This window comes from Carassius auratus, chromosome 31 (assembly GCF_003368295.1).
Source record: "Carassius auratus strain Wakin chromosome 31, ASM336829v1, whole genome shotgun sequence".
NCBI classification, from domain to species: domain Eukaryota; kingdom Metazoa; phylum Chordata; class Actinopteri; order Cypriniformes; family Cyprinidae; genus Carassius; species Carassius auratus.
In genome coordinates this window covers 17,104,497-17,120,699 of record NC_039273.1, presented here as the reverse complement: position 1 = coordinate 17,120,699, position 16,203 = coordinate 17,104,497, and the positions used below count along the sequence as shown (strand labels likewise).

The window sequence follows — 16,203 nt, the reverse complement described above, 5'->3', positions numbered from 1 at the left end:
GGTTCTTTATTCCTGCCCTTTTGTTTTTCAAATCTGTAACTGTCAAAGCACTTCATTTCTTAGTTTCTTGAGTTCAGTGATCCAACTACAGACTGTCAGCACACTCTCAAAAGGTAAACTATTTCATTCTTTAATTTAAATACGAATGTAACTTTACAATTGTATCTGGCTTTCAAACAAACATGTTCTTTTCTCCTTTTTGAACACATAAAATACACATAATGATGGATTTTCAGGCATCACGGAGGTTTATGGAAATACAATATTTCACTGGAACTTGGTCTTCATTTCACTATTTTCGGTTTCTATTTTGTTTTACTACTTTAAGTATTTATTTATGTTCAATGTCAACTTTCATTTATTAACTTATTCTGCTAATAGCCGTTATTCTGCTAATAGTAGTTGTTAAAGCACTGTCTTTTTGTTGGTACAAATTCACATGTCATTAAAAAATAAAAGTACCTAATTGACATGTTGTTGTTGTTGTTTTTATGTAAAACTGTAACAGACACCATTGTATATTTAAATATCAGGCAGATAGAGGAGTAAAAACAATATTGATAAATAATATACATAGATAATATTAATAATTTATTTTTAATATAATAATATATAAATATGTTAATATACTAATGAAAATAAACTATAATTAAAAGGGTTATTTATAACACAATTAGAGTCCTATATAGCATTTTCAAAGCATTGTTCTTTATGGAACCCTATAAAAATGGTTCTGCTATTGTTACAAGCCGGAGAACCCTTTTCTGGTACTGTTTAGAACCATTTTTCTTAAGTGTGTGTGTGTGTGTGTGTGTGTGTGTGTATGTGTGTGTGTGTGTGTGTGTGTGTGTGTGTACAGGGAATATAGATACACGTCAAGTCAGAGAGTCAACTTTATTTCTAAATCGCTTTCACAGCAGCTTCACAATAGTATCAATTTCAAACTCTGCTGTAAAACAGCTCTAACAAGTCAACAGTGTCATTATACAGCTCAAGACAGGGGAGTATTGATTCAGTTCAGTTGCATGACTGTAAAATTCATCTGTTGTACATATATGTATATACTGTGTACATGTGCATATGCATGTATGTGCAACTGCTATGACAATTTCCTGTGCACCCCATTGCACTCTGAACAAGCAAAAGACACACAAGAGTAGTGTTCGAAATTTTTCAAATCTGTGTGTAGTTTGGCGTGTATGTTATATTGTATCGTAAAAAGCTTTTTTTTTTTTATCATAGCTATAGATAAATAAAATAATGATAATGCTAAAATTATTATTCAAAACGTTCTTCAAAATCTTCAAATTTCTATTCAGATTTTCAATCTTAAATCTTCCTTAAAGTAAAAACTAAACAAATGCTTAAACAACGATAAACCAACAGCGTCCTCTTGTGTACATAATTGTACCGTTATGCAAAATAAATAAATAATAGGCTATGCGCAGGGACACAAAGAAACAATTATTATTATTATTATTATTATTATTATTATTATTATTATTATTATTATTTAAAAAAATATATAAATTAAAATTAAAATTAAATTTTAAATTTACTTTTTAAAAATTATATAAATTGTATTAGGATGGAGCATGAAAGAATTCGTAGCCTACCATTTTAAAGCAGCATTTTCTACATTTGCTCTTTTAAAGATATCAGCACATTCAAGATGTGGAATAATCCCAGTTAATTCTTTTTTTATATATATTATTTTGTTTATTAAGAAATCTTAATTCATTAATTCGTTAATTCATGACTCTGTGACGTGTGGACCGTTTAAGTTTCGTTTCTCCTCCCACTGTAGTTTAGTTTCGTTTTCACTGCGGATGTAGATGAGTGTGTTCGCTGTCAGTGGTGGATGTTACCTTGGTCGTGTCAAAATGGCGGAGAATATGTCTCTGTTGGGTCTAGAGGACGAGTTGACTTGCAGCATCTGTTTATGTCTATTCGAGAACCCGGTGAGTTTAATCTGTGGACACAGTTTCTGCGCCAACTGTCTGGAAGCGACATGGAATGAAAGGGTATCATCTCTGTCCTGCCCTCAGTGTCGAATGGTGTTCCCCAGTAAACCTGAACTAAAGAAGAACACCGTCCTCAGTGCGGTGCTTGATGCCTATAGAATTAAAGCGGGTGTTTCTGAACCCGTCAAGGAACATTTTGAGGTGAAGAAGAAAGATCCAAATGCGATCAAATGTGACAACTGCATGGAAGCAAAAGCCGTCAAAACATGTCTGACATGTATGGCCTCTTATTGTGAGGATCATGTCAGGCCTCACCGAGAGAATGCCATTTTTCGGGCCCATCAACTGTCTGATCCACTGCCAGATCTGATGGAGCGGCTCTGTTCACATCATGGTAAACTAATGGAGTTCTACTGCAGTCAGCACCAGAGTTGCATTTGCAGTACCTGTCTACAGGACATGCATAAAGGCTGTGAGTTTATCACGACAGACGAGCGGCGCTTCAAACAAAAGGTAGGGTTCATCAATTATGGAACAACTTAAAAGGCAGCTCAACAAAAGATAACAGTGTTATTATCGTGTGATAGGTTCAGTGGAGGCTGCAGGCAAAATAATATTATTTAAGAATGATTGTCTTTTAAGCCCCAACTGAGCAAGCCACAGAACAGACTTGATCACTGATCAGCCACAACATTTAAACCTCCTGCCTCGTGTAGGTCCCCTCTGTGCTGGCAAAAAGTTCTGGTGCACTGAGGCATTGATTTTACAAGACCTCTGAATGTGTCCTGTGGTATCTGGCACCAAGATATTAGCAGTAGATCTTTAAAGTCCTGGATGAGGTGGGGCCTCCATGAATTGGATCCAGCACATCCCATAGATGCTCAATCGGATTAAGATCTGGGAAATTTGGAGGCCAAGGCAACACCATGATCTCTTTGTCATGCTCCTTAAACCATTGTGCTATGTGTCAGTAAAATCCACATAAATGCCTGGACTCAAGATGGGTCATCACTGGCACTCTGCCTGGCTATGCAACTAACTCAGATGCACTGTGTTCTATGCACACTGTGACACCTTTCTACCATGAGCAACATTAGGTTTTACAGCAGTTTGAGCTACTGTACTGTAGCTCTTTTGTGTGACCAGACAGGCTAGACTCCCGAGACTTTCATCAAGACTTGGGTGCCCATGACCCTCAATCTGGTTCTTTTTACTTATTTGTATTTATTTTATTTGTTTCGAAAACATGAAATTTAAGAACTGACTGTTAACGTGCTGCCTAATTCTACCCCTTGACAGGTGCCATTGTAACAATATAATAAATGTTATCGACTTTCTGTCAGTGTTTTTAATGTTGTGGCTTATCATTGTTTAAGCACAGATACCATTCCTCTTTCAATGTAACAAAAGTACATCAGGTGTTAAGGGAAGTGTTGCATTCACACACAAACCATAAAGGTCCCGTAAAGACACGTGACATCTGGATGTTACGTGTAATGTGTGAGTTGAAAACGCTAGGCACGTTAACTTTCACTGAAGTTAGCGAACAATCTCAGAGTCAGCGTGGAAAGAGAAGAATTAACTGATCTCTGCTTCATTACAGTTTCCACATATTTTTCGTCATGAACGTTGATCTGCCTTCAAAACACCTGGTAAAAAAGTCACACATAACGTGCGTCATCACTACGACACAGGCTTTACGGCATTAGTTCTGGCTTTTGTTCACACAGTTTCCGTTCCGGGGATGAACCCGGCAATGTTACTAGGTCTCCGACCCGGGACCAATCCCGGAATCAATCCCAGGATTTGTTTGCGGTAACACAGAAGGTGACCTGGCAATATTCCGGCAATTTTCCGGGTCCAACGTGCAAGTGTGAAAGGGGTTTTAGACTGCACCCCATAAACACAATCAAGCCAAGAAAAAAAACAGTAAACCACCCCTTTAAGATACATATATACGTTGCATAAAGGAGCATTCCACCCTAAATGTAAAATTGTCTCATAATATTACAAAAATGCTATACCAGATATATATGCCTTTCTTTCCTTAGATAAGCACAAACAAAGATTTTTAGAGAAATTATTCATATCTATGAGTCCATGTAAAGTGTACAGAACCTCCAAAGTTGACACTTTAAAAAATGCAATCCTCTGTGCTTCCACATAGAGGATTTTCCCCCTGAATTTTGCATCATGAAGTAAATAGTTCTCCAGTTTAAATATTAAGTATGCATTCCATTGCTTTTGTAAATCAGTAGGTTTTGCCAGGCCTCAAGGAAATATAGAGTTGTCTGTCGTCAGCATAACAGTGAAAACTAACACTGTTTCTTAATGATATTTCCCAAGGGAGCACAATGGTGAGAAGCAACAGTCCTAGTACTGAGCCTTGCTATACTCATCATCGTGACCATTATGACATCTCTTAATTTACTACTACAAAGTGATAACGGTTAGAATAAGTATAATTTAAAGGGATCATATGACGTTGCTAAAAATAACGTTATTTTGTTTATATGGTGTAATGCAATGTGTTTTAAGGTAAAAAAAAAAACACATTACTTTACACATAATGTAAATTATTGTTGCTCTTGTATGCCCCTCCTTTCTGAAATGCGTTGATTTTTTCAGAGCTGAAAAGTGATGTGTTCTCTGATTAGCCAGCTATTCAGTGACATGCCCCCACGGAAGACAATTTTCAAAAATAACCCCTGAAATGATTACTTCTGGTGAATATTGTGGAAACTTTTACTTTATATTTAGATAAATATATTTCATACATTGTAGCATATTATAATACAACTTATTAGGCCTATATATTTATAGAATAGCAAAGTAGGCCTAATCAATATACAAGATTGAACCACACAGATGTGAAATATAAAGGCTATCATGATCATTTTGCCCAAATGAACCATGGATTTGTTTAGTTTATAAAAAAATATATTTTTAACTTAAACAAATACAAGATATAACATTCAAAACTCATCGGCTTAGACTGCATTTGAAGAAAAATAAACAACAGTTTTCTGTAGCCTTGTGCAAACGTATTCAATAGAATTAGACTTCTAGAATATTCTTTCCAGTGAAAAAATATTTTTTTATTTAATTAGACAACATTTTAAGGAAGTGTAGTGCAAATATAATTATACTTCCATTATAGTTAACATTCTTTTCAGTGCAAAACAATAATACATAAAAAACAATTATTAATTAAATAATTATTATTTCCCTCCTTCGGATACATTATTAAGAAACCCATCAGAAATGATTGACAAATTATAAGGGAGCGAGAGACAGGAACAAAACAAGGGGGAACACTGGGGAGATGTATATGGAATGTTAGGCTAAACCTGTACTATCTCTTTTAATATAATCACTTTCTTATCAACTGTATTTGAGTTTTAAAAATCCACATGATTACATAGCCTACCATATCAGCCTCTGGAGTTGTCTGACGTCAGTCCCTTGACATCAGTACTGTGCCCGCAGCCTTACGCTCCTCTTGTGATTATTGCCTGATAGGTGCTGCACACTTTGCCGTGACACTCCGCCGTGACAAACAGAAAAAACGTGACAGCATTAATAGATTAAGAGATTCTGAGTTATGAAAAGGACCATTGCAAGCTGACAGCGACCGGCTTTTTTGGTGAAATATTGGCAGTAATACCCCCACCTTGCGCAGCTGTACCTGAGTGTCCCTGGGACATCAGTGCGGTCGGAGCACGTCTTCTCAACAGTTGGACATATAGTGAATAAAAAATGCTCTGCTCTGGACCCCAAAAATGTTGATCGACTTGTTTACCTGTCCAATAAATTTGTAATGGCCCTAGCCTTTTTGCGAATTTCCTTATGCCTGCCTAGTGGCACCTAACCTAAGTGTCGGTCACGTTCAATAAAAAAACACACATGGCCTGTTCTCAAGTCTATTTAAAGTTTCATTTTTATGAACAGTTGTTTGAAATGGATTGATCATTATTTAAAACAATCTTGGAGATTTTTGAATTGCCTAAATCATAAATGGAGCTGGGTTGAAGCCTGCAGTGATGTTTTTCTTTTATTATGGCGGCCGTCCCCTCTGCATATATATTTTTTCGAATATGTGGCACTCCTGTTGCTGTTTGTTATTCTGCACGAAACTTCATGCCAATAAATAAGACATATTGCTGACTTGTGCGTTTCCAGCGCTCTCTTTACTTTCGTCCGTTATTTGAAAAAGGAAACGTCTTTTTTTTTAGACATGGAAAATAGATTTTACAATCGATTCAATGAACACTTATGTCTTAAAAATCGAAAATTATTTTTTTCACATAAGTGACAGCCCTAATGCAAATCTTCCCACATCGTGACGTAGACATGTGGGGGCTTGATTAAACTAGGCATTTTAGGAGGGCCTGGATGAGTCTTAACTTTTATAAAGAATATCACTTTGGATTTGAGACTTTAGTCTTTGCAACTTTTACAGATCTTCTTTATTCACCAAGAGCTTATAACAATCCAAAGAGAAAGGAACATTTTAAATCACATCATATGATCCCTTTAAACCATGCAAATGAAGTTCAACTTATAAGAAACATATATTTTTTTTTTTTTTTGGACTATCCAAGAGAATGTTGTGGTTAATAGTATCAAAAGCAAAACTAAAGTCCAATGGTACTAATAGAGAGATGCAACCACGACTGGATAAGAGCTTGCACACATCCTGATTGGGATTTATTAATTGCATAAACGTTTTTTTTTTTTTCTATTTACACGTACTCTATAGTCCTCCTTAAGCATATATACATACACACATATGAAAACACACACACATACACACACACACACACACACACACACATACATATATATATACAGTACAGACCAAAAGTTTGTACACGCCTTCTCATTCAAAGAGTTTTCTTTATTTTCATGACTATGAAAATTGTAGAGTCACACTGAAGGCATCAAGGGCTATTTGACCAAGAAGGAGAGTGATGGGGTGCTGTGCCAGATGACCTGGCCTCCACAGTCACCGGACCTGAACCCAATCGAGATGGTTTAGGGGTGAGCTGGATCGCAGACTGTAGGCAAAAGGGCCAAGTGCTAAGCATCTCTCGGGGAACTCCTTCAAGACTGTTGGAAGACCATTTCAGGTGACTACCTCTTGAAGCTCATCAAGAGAATGCCAAGAGTGTGCTAAGCAGTAAAAAAAAGAAAAGGTGGCTACTTTGAAGAACCTAGAATATGACATATTTTCAGTTGTTTCACATTTTTTGTTATGTATATAATTCCATATATAATTCCACATGTGTTAATTCATAGTTTTGATGCCTTCAGTGTGAATCTACAATTTTCATAGTCTTGAAAATAAAGAAAACTCTTTGAATGAGAAGGTGTTTCCAAACTTTTGGTCTGTACTATATATATATTAGTGGTGGGCCGTTATCAGCGGTAACGTGCTGCGTTAAGGTGAGACTCTTATTGGGCGATAAAAAAAATATCGCCGTTAATCTATGCTCAAAGTTGGGTTGGGAGCTGGGTCTATACTATGCAAGCTGTGATGACTTTCACCTTGATATTTCATATAACCGACTGGCTGAGACCAGCCTAAAAAGATGTTCAGGACAGTTGCCGGGCCAATGCTGCGCATCGTCATGAAAGCTTATCTTTTTCACGTGTTTTTAAGCCTTACCGCTTGTCGATTTAAACATTAAAGCATCCAAACACAAGACGCGGAAAAGCTGAACAGAGTAGCTGGTTACTAGCGCACTGTGTTCGGTGCGCACGAGAGAGAGAGCCGCGTATCACGGACAGCGACACTGAACCGAGCTCTCTTCTGCGAAGTTCTCCTCGAAGTCACTCCTGCACCTGAACGAACAAATACAAATCGCAGTTTGAACAAACAAAAAGATGTGAAAGAGCCCAATTCAGTACTCGCCGTGTTCTGGTGTTCAGGGCTCACGCAGAGAAAGGCGTCTCAAAACACTTGAACACCGAATTTGATTATTTTTGCTCTTGTGCCGACAAATACATACAAAATATGTCAAAATTTCCACCTTGGAAATTATGCTCGTCAGTTGTCAGTTATTTCTTAAGTGAAAGTAAACAGTTGAGGAAAAAAATGGGATGTGTATTATATTGGATGCGTTCATCATCTCTTAAAGTGACCGCGCCTAATTTATCTACTGGCTGCTGTAATGTTAATCCAAGAAAATGAGAATAAAAATCACTCACTGTTCTTGACTGAATTACTTTGTAGTTTTAACAGTCAAACCAAAAATTATTCATACACCAGATATCAATTTTGATGCATATAGCAAAACTGTAATAATGTGAGAAATGTTCAAGGTGTCTGAATAAATGTAGGTTTGATTGTATATTTCATTTTTACATTGAAGACTGTCCAGTGCTATTTTACCTTTAATTATTTGGTTTCTGTACCTTGACACCTCAAACTTGAAAAAAACTTAAACATTGTGTAAATAGCACAAATAAATAAAAATAAACGAACATACAAATTAAACAATTTCAAACATTGACCCCAGCTTCGGCGCTGCTCACGTCTGTTTCACACATAATCCGTCTGCAGTGCGTATGCAGTCCGTGTGTGTTACGTATGTGGTGCAGCACGGACTCGATGTGCTATCATGCAGTTCGCTACTCGGTAAGTAAACGATCGCTGCACTGCTGCAGACGCAACGCTCCTGGAACGCAACTGGAATCCGTTAACATGGGTGCGTAAAAAAATGTGCAGCGCATACGCACATCAGATGGAGTATGTGTGAAACAGGCATAAGGTTGTTTGCACCTTGTGCAAAGTGGAATCAGTTTACAGTTTTTTCATGGACTTTGTGATACCTTTTGGAAACAGAAGAGCACCTTTTCTAATGAACCACCTAGCTTGATAAACCCCTTCTCAAAGACTTACTGTTTGTCAGTTTTATTTGGGTAACACACATATTCTGAATCCCTTCGGCAAAATTTCTAATTAGCCATTTTAATCTAGATTAATCTAGATTAATTTTGAGATCACAGTGAGATTAATCTAGATTATAAAAATGTATTTATGCCCACCACTATATATATATATATATATATATATATATATATATATATATATATATATATATATATATATATATATATATATATATATATATTTTTTTTTTTTTTTTTTTTTTTTTTTTTTTTTTTTTTTTCATTGCTTTCATCTTTCCCTGTAGACACTACCTTCTCACATGTTGCGATCGGTCGATCATGTACAGTTCCTGCATGCTGTTGATAACTACTTTGTAGTCATTACCTTTAGTAAGTATGAAAACAATAGGAAAACAGAGGTAAAACCTGGACATTTTAGGCAATTTAGAAATCATGAACATGAAATATCTGTGAAGAAGAGGTGTGGTCTTCTATAACAAAAATAGTAACAAATGAAACCAAACATAAATTTTGTATGATGAGAATTGATAGAGATTTGAATGTACTTGATTTTAAAGATTTACTTATCCCACTCCCCTCTAAATTGTGAAAGAACCCCTGTTTCTAAGCAACTAAAGATGATAATGATAGTAAATTAAATGAATATGAATTGAACCATTAATATGATAACAGAGCAGATGACACCGGAAGCCTTGGACATTTAAGTTACAAATGGCTGTTCATGCTCTTACGTTAAAATTGTAGTATCCAGTTTACTTAAAATGTGGCCTGTAACAATGTGAACACAGACAAGCACAGAAAGCAGAATACAAACATTGAAACACTGCAGTGTTGTTGTACTAAATATCAGGACTCTTTCACTGATGCTCATCAGTTTTAATTTGACAACCATAACAAACTATTGTCTAACTTTTTTTATTCAATTACGCAATAATAGATTTTGACATGTTTTTTTTATTTTATTTTTTTTACTTAAATTAAGCAAACAACAGAAGCATAGTGTCCAATAATTAGAATATGTGCTTGCTTGTTTTCAGGGTTTGTATTATTTGATATGTAAACATTTACGGTAGTAGGATTGTGTGGTCTGAAACATACGTAATGAAGGGATTCCCTACAATACTTAATTGTTATTCTTAAAACTTTTTTAGACTGACCTGACTGACAAGCTCAACATCCTCGAAGTCAAAACCGACAAGAATCAGCAGGTTATAATACAGATGAAGGAGCAACAAAACAAATTAAAGGTTGGCAAATGTTTACTTTTCTTTTGGAATTTTTGACAGAATCAGATAAGGGTACTGTAAGAAATGACAAGATGTTCACATGCTGTTTTGACTATCACATACTGTATGTCAGCACATGGAGCTCTTGTTTCCTTTCGTTTTGCTTTCCCAGGACTTGGCTGTTACCCGCAAACGTATTCTTGAGGCTGAATACAGGCAGATTAGAGAAATGATTGACCGAGATGAAAAAGAAGCCATGCTTGCTATCGATAAGGAACAGGAGAAAGGTCAGAGCAAACTGGTCTCCTTGATGAAGAAATTTAATGAGAACATCGAGAAGATGAATAGGACCAAATCTGAGATCAACAGTCTGCTGGACCAGTCGCAGTCACTAGAATTCTTAAAGGTGAGACAGAGTGTGATCATGTGACCAAATGTTGAAATACATTTTCATTTTACTACTGTTATTTATGCCTTAGATGTATATAGGATTAAATATTCTGTATGAAGCACAGTCCTGGGGTAGGAGCTCTTACAAAAAGTTAAAGTCAATTCAAGATATGCTTTATACTTGATCTTTTATTAAGCTTACCTAAATGTATGTTTTCTTGTATTCGTGTATTAGTGACTTTACCAATCTCTGTCACAGGTCTCAGTGGATTTGCCCTCAGTGGTAAATTTTGAGCCCTATAACCCTCGCATTAATGTGGAAGGTAAAGAGGTGATAGCTTATCATTCCTCTGCAGTTGCACTGAAGGAGTGGATCACCAAAATAATGGATCATCCATTAGAAAACAGAATCTCTGTACTTAAACCAGGTGTGTTAGTATAGAACTTTTATAAATTGTGCAGCATGTTGTGACATTTGTATATAGCAATTCCACACATAGTCTTTGTACATACTAAGAGCTCTTATATACATTTGTTTTTACAGAGTTTGGTAAATCTGTTCTTGGTGCAGGTGAGATTGTGTTTTGAAATAATTGGTGTGGAAATCTGGGAAATACTAATCATATAAAGCATTTTTATACAAGGGATTTTGTTGCCAGTAATATGTTGTTGAGGTTATTCTAGGGCTGGGTGATATGGCAAAAAATGTAATCTCTCTCTCTCTTTTTTTTTTTTTTTTTTAACGTTTGACCAATTCTCTATTTTATTTTGTTTTATTTTAATTAACTAGTCACCTTAAAATGTTAATACAACACTATTTAAGCAACATAATTATAAATAGAACATGATTTACGTAACATATATATATATATATATATATATATATATATATATATATATATATATATATATATATATATATATATATATATATATATATATATATATATTTATTTATTTATTTATTTATTTTAACCACTTCTCTAATCCTCTGGGTCTAGGAAACCAGTTCCCAGGAATCCTAAGTGAGACTCCTGCTGTTCTGCCAAATCCAAGAGACATGTGTAAGTTGTAACTTCCATGCAACTGAATGGACTTTTTTTGCCTCTTGATTCAGGGTAACCTTTACCCTTTCATCCATCCATTCATCACAATTTTTTTCTCATTGAATTTTAAATAATTCTTCTCCCAATATGTTTCAGCACATATGAGAATTACCAGTCCAGATCGTGGTCCCAAACCCAAGTTTTCAGGAGCGAAACAGAAAATTTCAAGTGAGTCAATTGCTTATATGTTTTGGATATAGATTAAGATGTACACCTTCCTCTCATTGTTCTTCTCTATTTATTGATAGGCAAGAGTGCTAATAAAGATCAAAAGGATCACAAAGAGCGTAAAGACCAGAAGCCAAACAGTAAGTTCTGACCACCCCTCGATATGTTCATTATTTTTTCATTAATTAATTTTTGATTTTAAATCAATAATTTTATTATTATTATTATTTTAATTGTATATGTCTTTTCCAGAATCTAGGAATCCCTCTAAAGGAGAAAATCCTCTTTTCTCCAAAAGCATGGAAAACTTGCTTGACACTGCAGCTAAAACTGTTGACATACCTGACATAAGTATGTGGAAACAGTTCTTGTTTATTCATCTCCTCCTAAATTTAATCTTTACTGTTAGGGGTCTTTGCTTCAAAAACGCAATTCTAGAATAGACTGCAGATTCTACTCTATAAGCAGAAAAGCAATATATCAGATTGCTGTATATAAATGTAATGAAAAAATATAATGTACCACATGATAGCATTTTTATTGTAAATTTGTGCGTGATCTAAGAAGAAACTATGCTTCTAACCACAGGTTGAGAGCTATAGTTCTATCACACAAGTTTGCGACGCTGTTTGCAAATGTTTGTTGAAACGTTGGTTTCATGAAACAGCAAATTGTTGAATTTTGTGCATAATGACTGAATAATCATAGTTGGCTAAAAATGCTATTATGAAACACACAACTGGTTGATTGGATTTGTTATATTAATGTATTAATAAAATGAGCAAGCCTTTCATTCCTTTTGGAGGCAATATTTTTTGTGGTTTCTGAAAGCTTTTTTATTTATTTTATTACTTTCTCTCATTACAGATTCACCTGCTAGTTCACCAGCTCTGCAAAACTCCGTTAAAAGAAGTGACCTCCTTAAATGTGAGTTTAACATAGTTTAGATTTTATCCACTTCATATTCATCACCTTTTACATCTATATGCTTGTGTTTCTCCTGTCTAGATGGCACTATCCTCAATTTTGACTTCAGAACAGCTCACAAGCGGATCTCACTGTCTGAAAACAACACCAAAGCGACAGTCTCGGACGAAACGGCTCACTATCCAGATATTCCCCTTCGCTTTTCTGTCTGTTCCCAGGTGCTCTGCACAAAGGGTTTCTCTCAGGGCCGTCATTATTGGGAGATCAAAATGAGCAGTAACAACTTCTGCGGATTGGGACTTGCATATGGAAGAATCGACCGCAAGGGTCCCTCTAGCCGCCTGGGGCGTAATGCAGACTCCTGGTGTGTGGAGTGGTTTAACATCAAGCTTTCTGCATGGCACAACAGCGTCGAGACGGTGCTGCAGAATCCCAACCCCAGCCGTGTGGGTGTCTTGCTGGACTGTGATCAGGGAAGTGCAACATTCTATAATGTGCAGGACCGGGCCTACCCCTTCCACACATTTGTCTTTCCTTTCACTGAAGCTGTATATCCAGCATTCTGGATCTTCTCAAATGGTTCTTCTGTCTCTTTGTGCAAGCTCAGCAACTGAAAGTATATATATGTTTATTTTAATGTATTGATGTTTTGTTTATCTTTGGAACACAAATGAAGATATTTTTTTTTTATATCCTCTCATTTTTTTGTCCATGGAGTAAAAGTCCACACAACCTGAATGTTCAAGCTTCATGTTTTCTGAAATCATTAAAGAATTTTCAATGGATGGGCAAAAATAATTATGGTATATTAAAAATATCTTCATTTTGTTTTCGAAGATGAACAAAAATGGGAAGACAGGAGCATGAGTAAAATATGACAGTATATTTATTTATGTGGTTTAAACTAGTCAGGTTTGGTGCAAATAATCTTTTTTTTAATTCTAATTTAGATGTGTTGTGATTGTAAAGAATGCATAAAGCAGTCTTTTTAATCTTTGCATGTCCAGTAATGTCTTTTAATGTTGACCAGAAAAATTATTAATAAAATTAGACTGATGGAAGGATGGTGTAAAGGCTAAAGTAGACCAACTCTCATTAAAAGAACTCAACAAAGTAACGAGGTTTGAATTGCATTTGCAATAACAACTTATCCTATTATATGGCTGCTTACCAAATAAAAGGAAATTAAATATTGTTTTAGGCTGAGATGATTAAAGTGTGAAGAACAAGACTGCAGAGTGATACAAGAGACACTAGCACAGCTATTACAGAGAGCGGTTGTATTGTTCCAGAAAGCAGAACATACATAGTACTTATGAGATTTGCAAATGAGACATTATTTAATCTTACTTCGTGTTAATCTTATGTGTAGTTCTGTCAAACCAACAAGGGTTAAATGTGTGTTAAAAATGAAACATTCAACACCAGTAGCCATGTATATATGTAAATCAAACTGTATATATTTTCATGTGTATATAAAAGATGTATGTTGTGTTATCAGAAACAAATCTAAAACAAAATAATCCAGTTTAATGTTGCCGTAATGTTGCATGTTGCAGTGTCTAAAAAATAGCTCAGAAAGTTTAGTAAGGCATTTATTGTTTGCTTTATGTAAAATTACAATTTTGGCAGATACATCATATAGAGTAACTACAGAGTGAATATACATAAAGTAAAATAGAGTAATACCAATAAAGGCATGACATGACCATGTCTCATATAAGAATAAAAATATCTAGATGTATTATTCTTTCTCTCTCATCTTCTGTATTGATCACATTTGTGAAATGTTATGGGATGACTTAATTCTGCTCTTGAAATGTTGATTGTTAATTTGTGCAGCTCACATTGTTTTCGATGGTGAAAAATAAAACATAAAAAAGACCAAAAATTTCTTTATGTTCTATTATTTATATCATCTCCAACTTGTAGTATATGTTGGTATTTTACCTTGGCACATTCAAACAAGCCAGTTACACATTAAACATAATGCAAGGAGCAACTACTGTCAGATAAAAACTAGGCTTCATTTGCATTTGAAAAACAAGACAAGCCATGGGTGTTAACCATGTGTTGTTTCTAGCACACAGAAATCAGTGCAAAATATTTCAACCTTTAATATTCAATACAGAGATTCCCATTTAATGTAACAGTACCAAAAGATTAAATTTATATAGTCCCAAAGGAGAATACCATTGTTTAAAACCCTTTTGACACATTTAGAGCATGTGTGAAGTCTAGTTTTAGGAATATGACCGATGTCTTCAGGGGGTGGGATGTGGGGGAATTACAGCTGTAAAGAAAATGTTTTAATCACAACCACTGCTTCAGTATTTATACACATAAATATGATGAAAAAGTTTTTCATGACACTATTCAAAAAACAAACACAATTTTGATATATTATTCTATCAGGGTATAGAAGCAAGTTTTCAGACATTACTAAACTGAGCAAGACTAATAAAGCAGTCAACATTTCGATATGCAACTGAAGAAGATAGTTTACCAGGGAAATATCCAGTCTTTGCTGAGAAAAAAAGGATATTTATTTTAAGGGAAAATCTCAATCAATTATATCCATATTTACTTCATATATTAACTGAAATATTGCTTTGATATTATGAAATGCTTTATGAGTGTTGATGTGTGAGGCCTATGATGCCTGCTTGGTCTGAATATGAGGAGATGTAACAATGACCTGCTTGTTCTTGCTTGTTTAGGAAAAACATGATATCATCTTGAATTTCGGGAATGTGCTGCATGAGGAATGAGACATATCAAGTATTTATCATCACACTCTCTTAGCTAAATAATATAGTATTAAGGAGACGACCATTGGAAACACAATGGGCCAAAGTGTAAAAAAGTAGAGATGCATGCTCCATTATTTTTGTCAAGTCTTGAATCAAGGGCAATCATCGCCAATGACATCATTAGTTTTCTTCAACCGGTTTATTTAATCGAACTGTCTGGAAGAACGACTGGTGATCCGAAAACCGATGCAACCAGTTCTTGACACGCCATTATCTGGCTCGGCTCGGTGTTCCTCTTCAGTTCTCTCTTCACATCAGTTCAGTCAGTGTACTGTTTGAGTAAATTAATTACTCCAGGATAATGGTTTGTTTGAACTCAGAGGGAGTGTCAGCCACATTAAAAAAGTTAACAGCTTAAGTCATTTGTGGATTAATGCTTATTGGAGACACAAACTGTTTCAAACGATTCAGTTCGATTTGGTGAACTGGTTCAAAAAGATCCGTTACATCGAATGATTCGTTTGTGAACCGGATATCACTAAACTGCAGTGTTTTGAACTCGCTCACAACAGACACGGAAGAGAAGACAATGCTGAATAAAGTTGTAGGTTTTGCTATTTTTGGACCAAAATGTATTTTCGATGCTTCAAAAAATTATAACTGACCCTCTGATGTCACATGGACTACTTTGAAGATGTTTTTATTACCTTTCTAGACATAAACAGTAAACCGTTCACACACTTTCAATGGA

The 16,203-nt window shown here is 35.2% G+C and overlaps 1 protein-coding gene across 1 annotated transcript; it reads left to right on the top strand.

Annotated features, from left to right (window-relative positions):
* The first annotated feature begins 1,817 nt into the window (after nt 1–1,817).
* On the top strand, nt 1,818–14,593 carry LOC113050692 (E3 ubiquitin/ISG15 ligase TRIM25-like). Its single transcript, XM_026213919.1, has 11 exons — nt 1,818–2,477; nt 10,034–10,129; nt 10,281–10,514; nt 10,758–10,926; nt 11,043–11,069; nt 11,500–11,562; nt 11,701–11,772; nt 11,853–11,912; nt 12,025–12,123; nt 12,640–12,699; nt 12,781–14,593. The coding sequence occupies exons 1-11, from the start codon at nt 1,836–1,838 to the stop codon at nt 13,311–13,313; spliced, it is 2,055 nt and encodes a 684-aa protein (XP_026069704.1). The 5' UTR covers nt 1,818–1,835; the 3' UTR covers nt 13,314–14,593.
* Nucleotides 14,594–16,203: the final 1,610 nt, after the last annotated feature.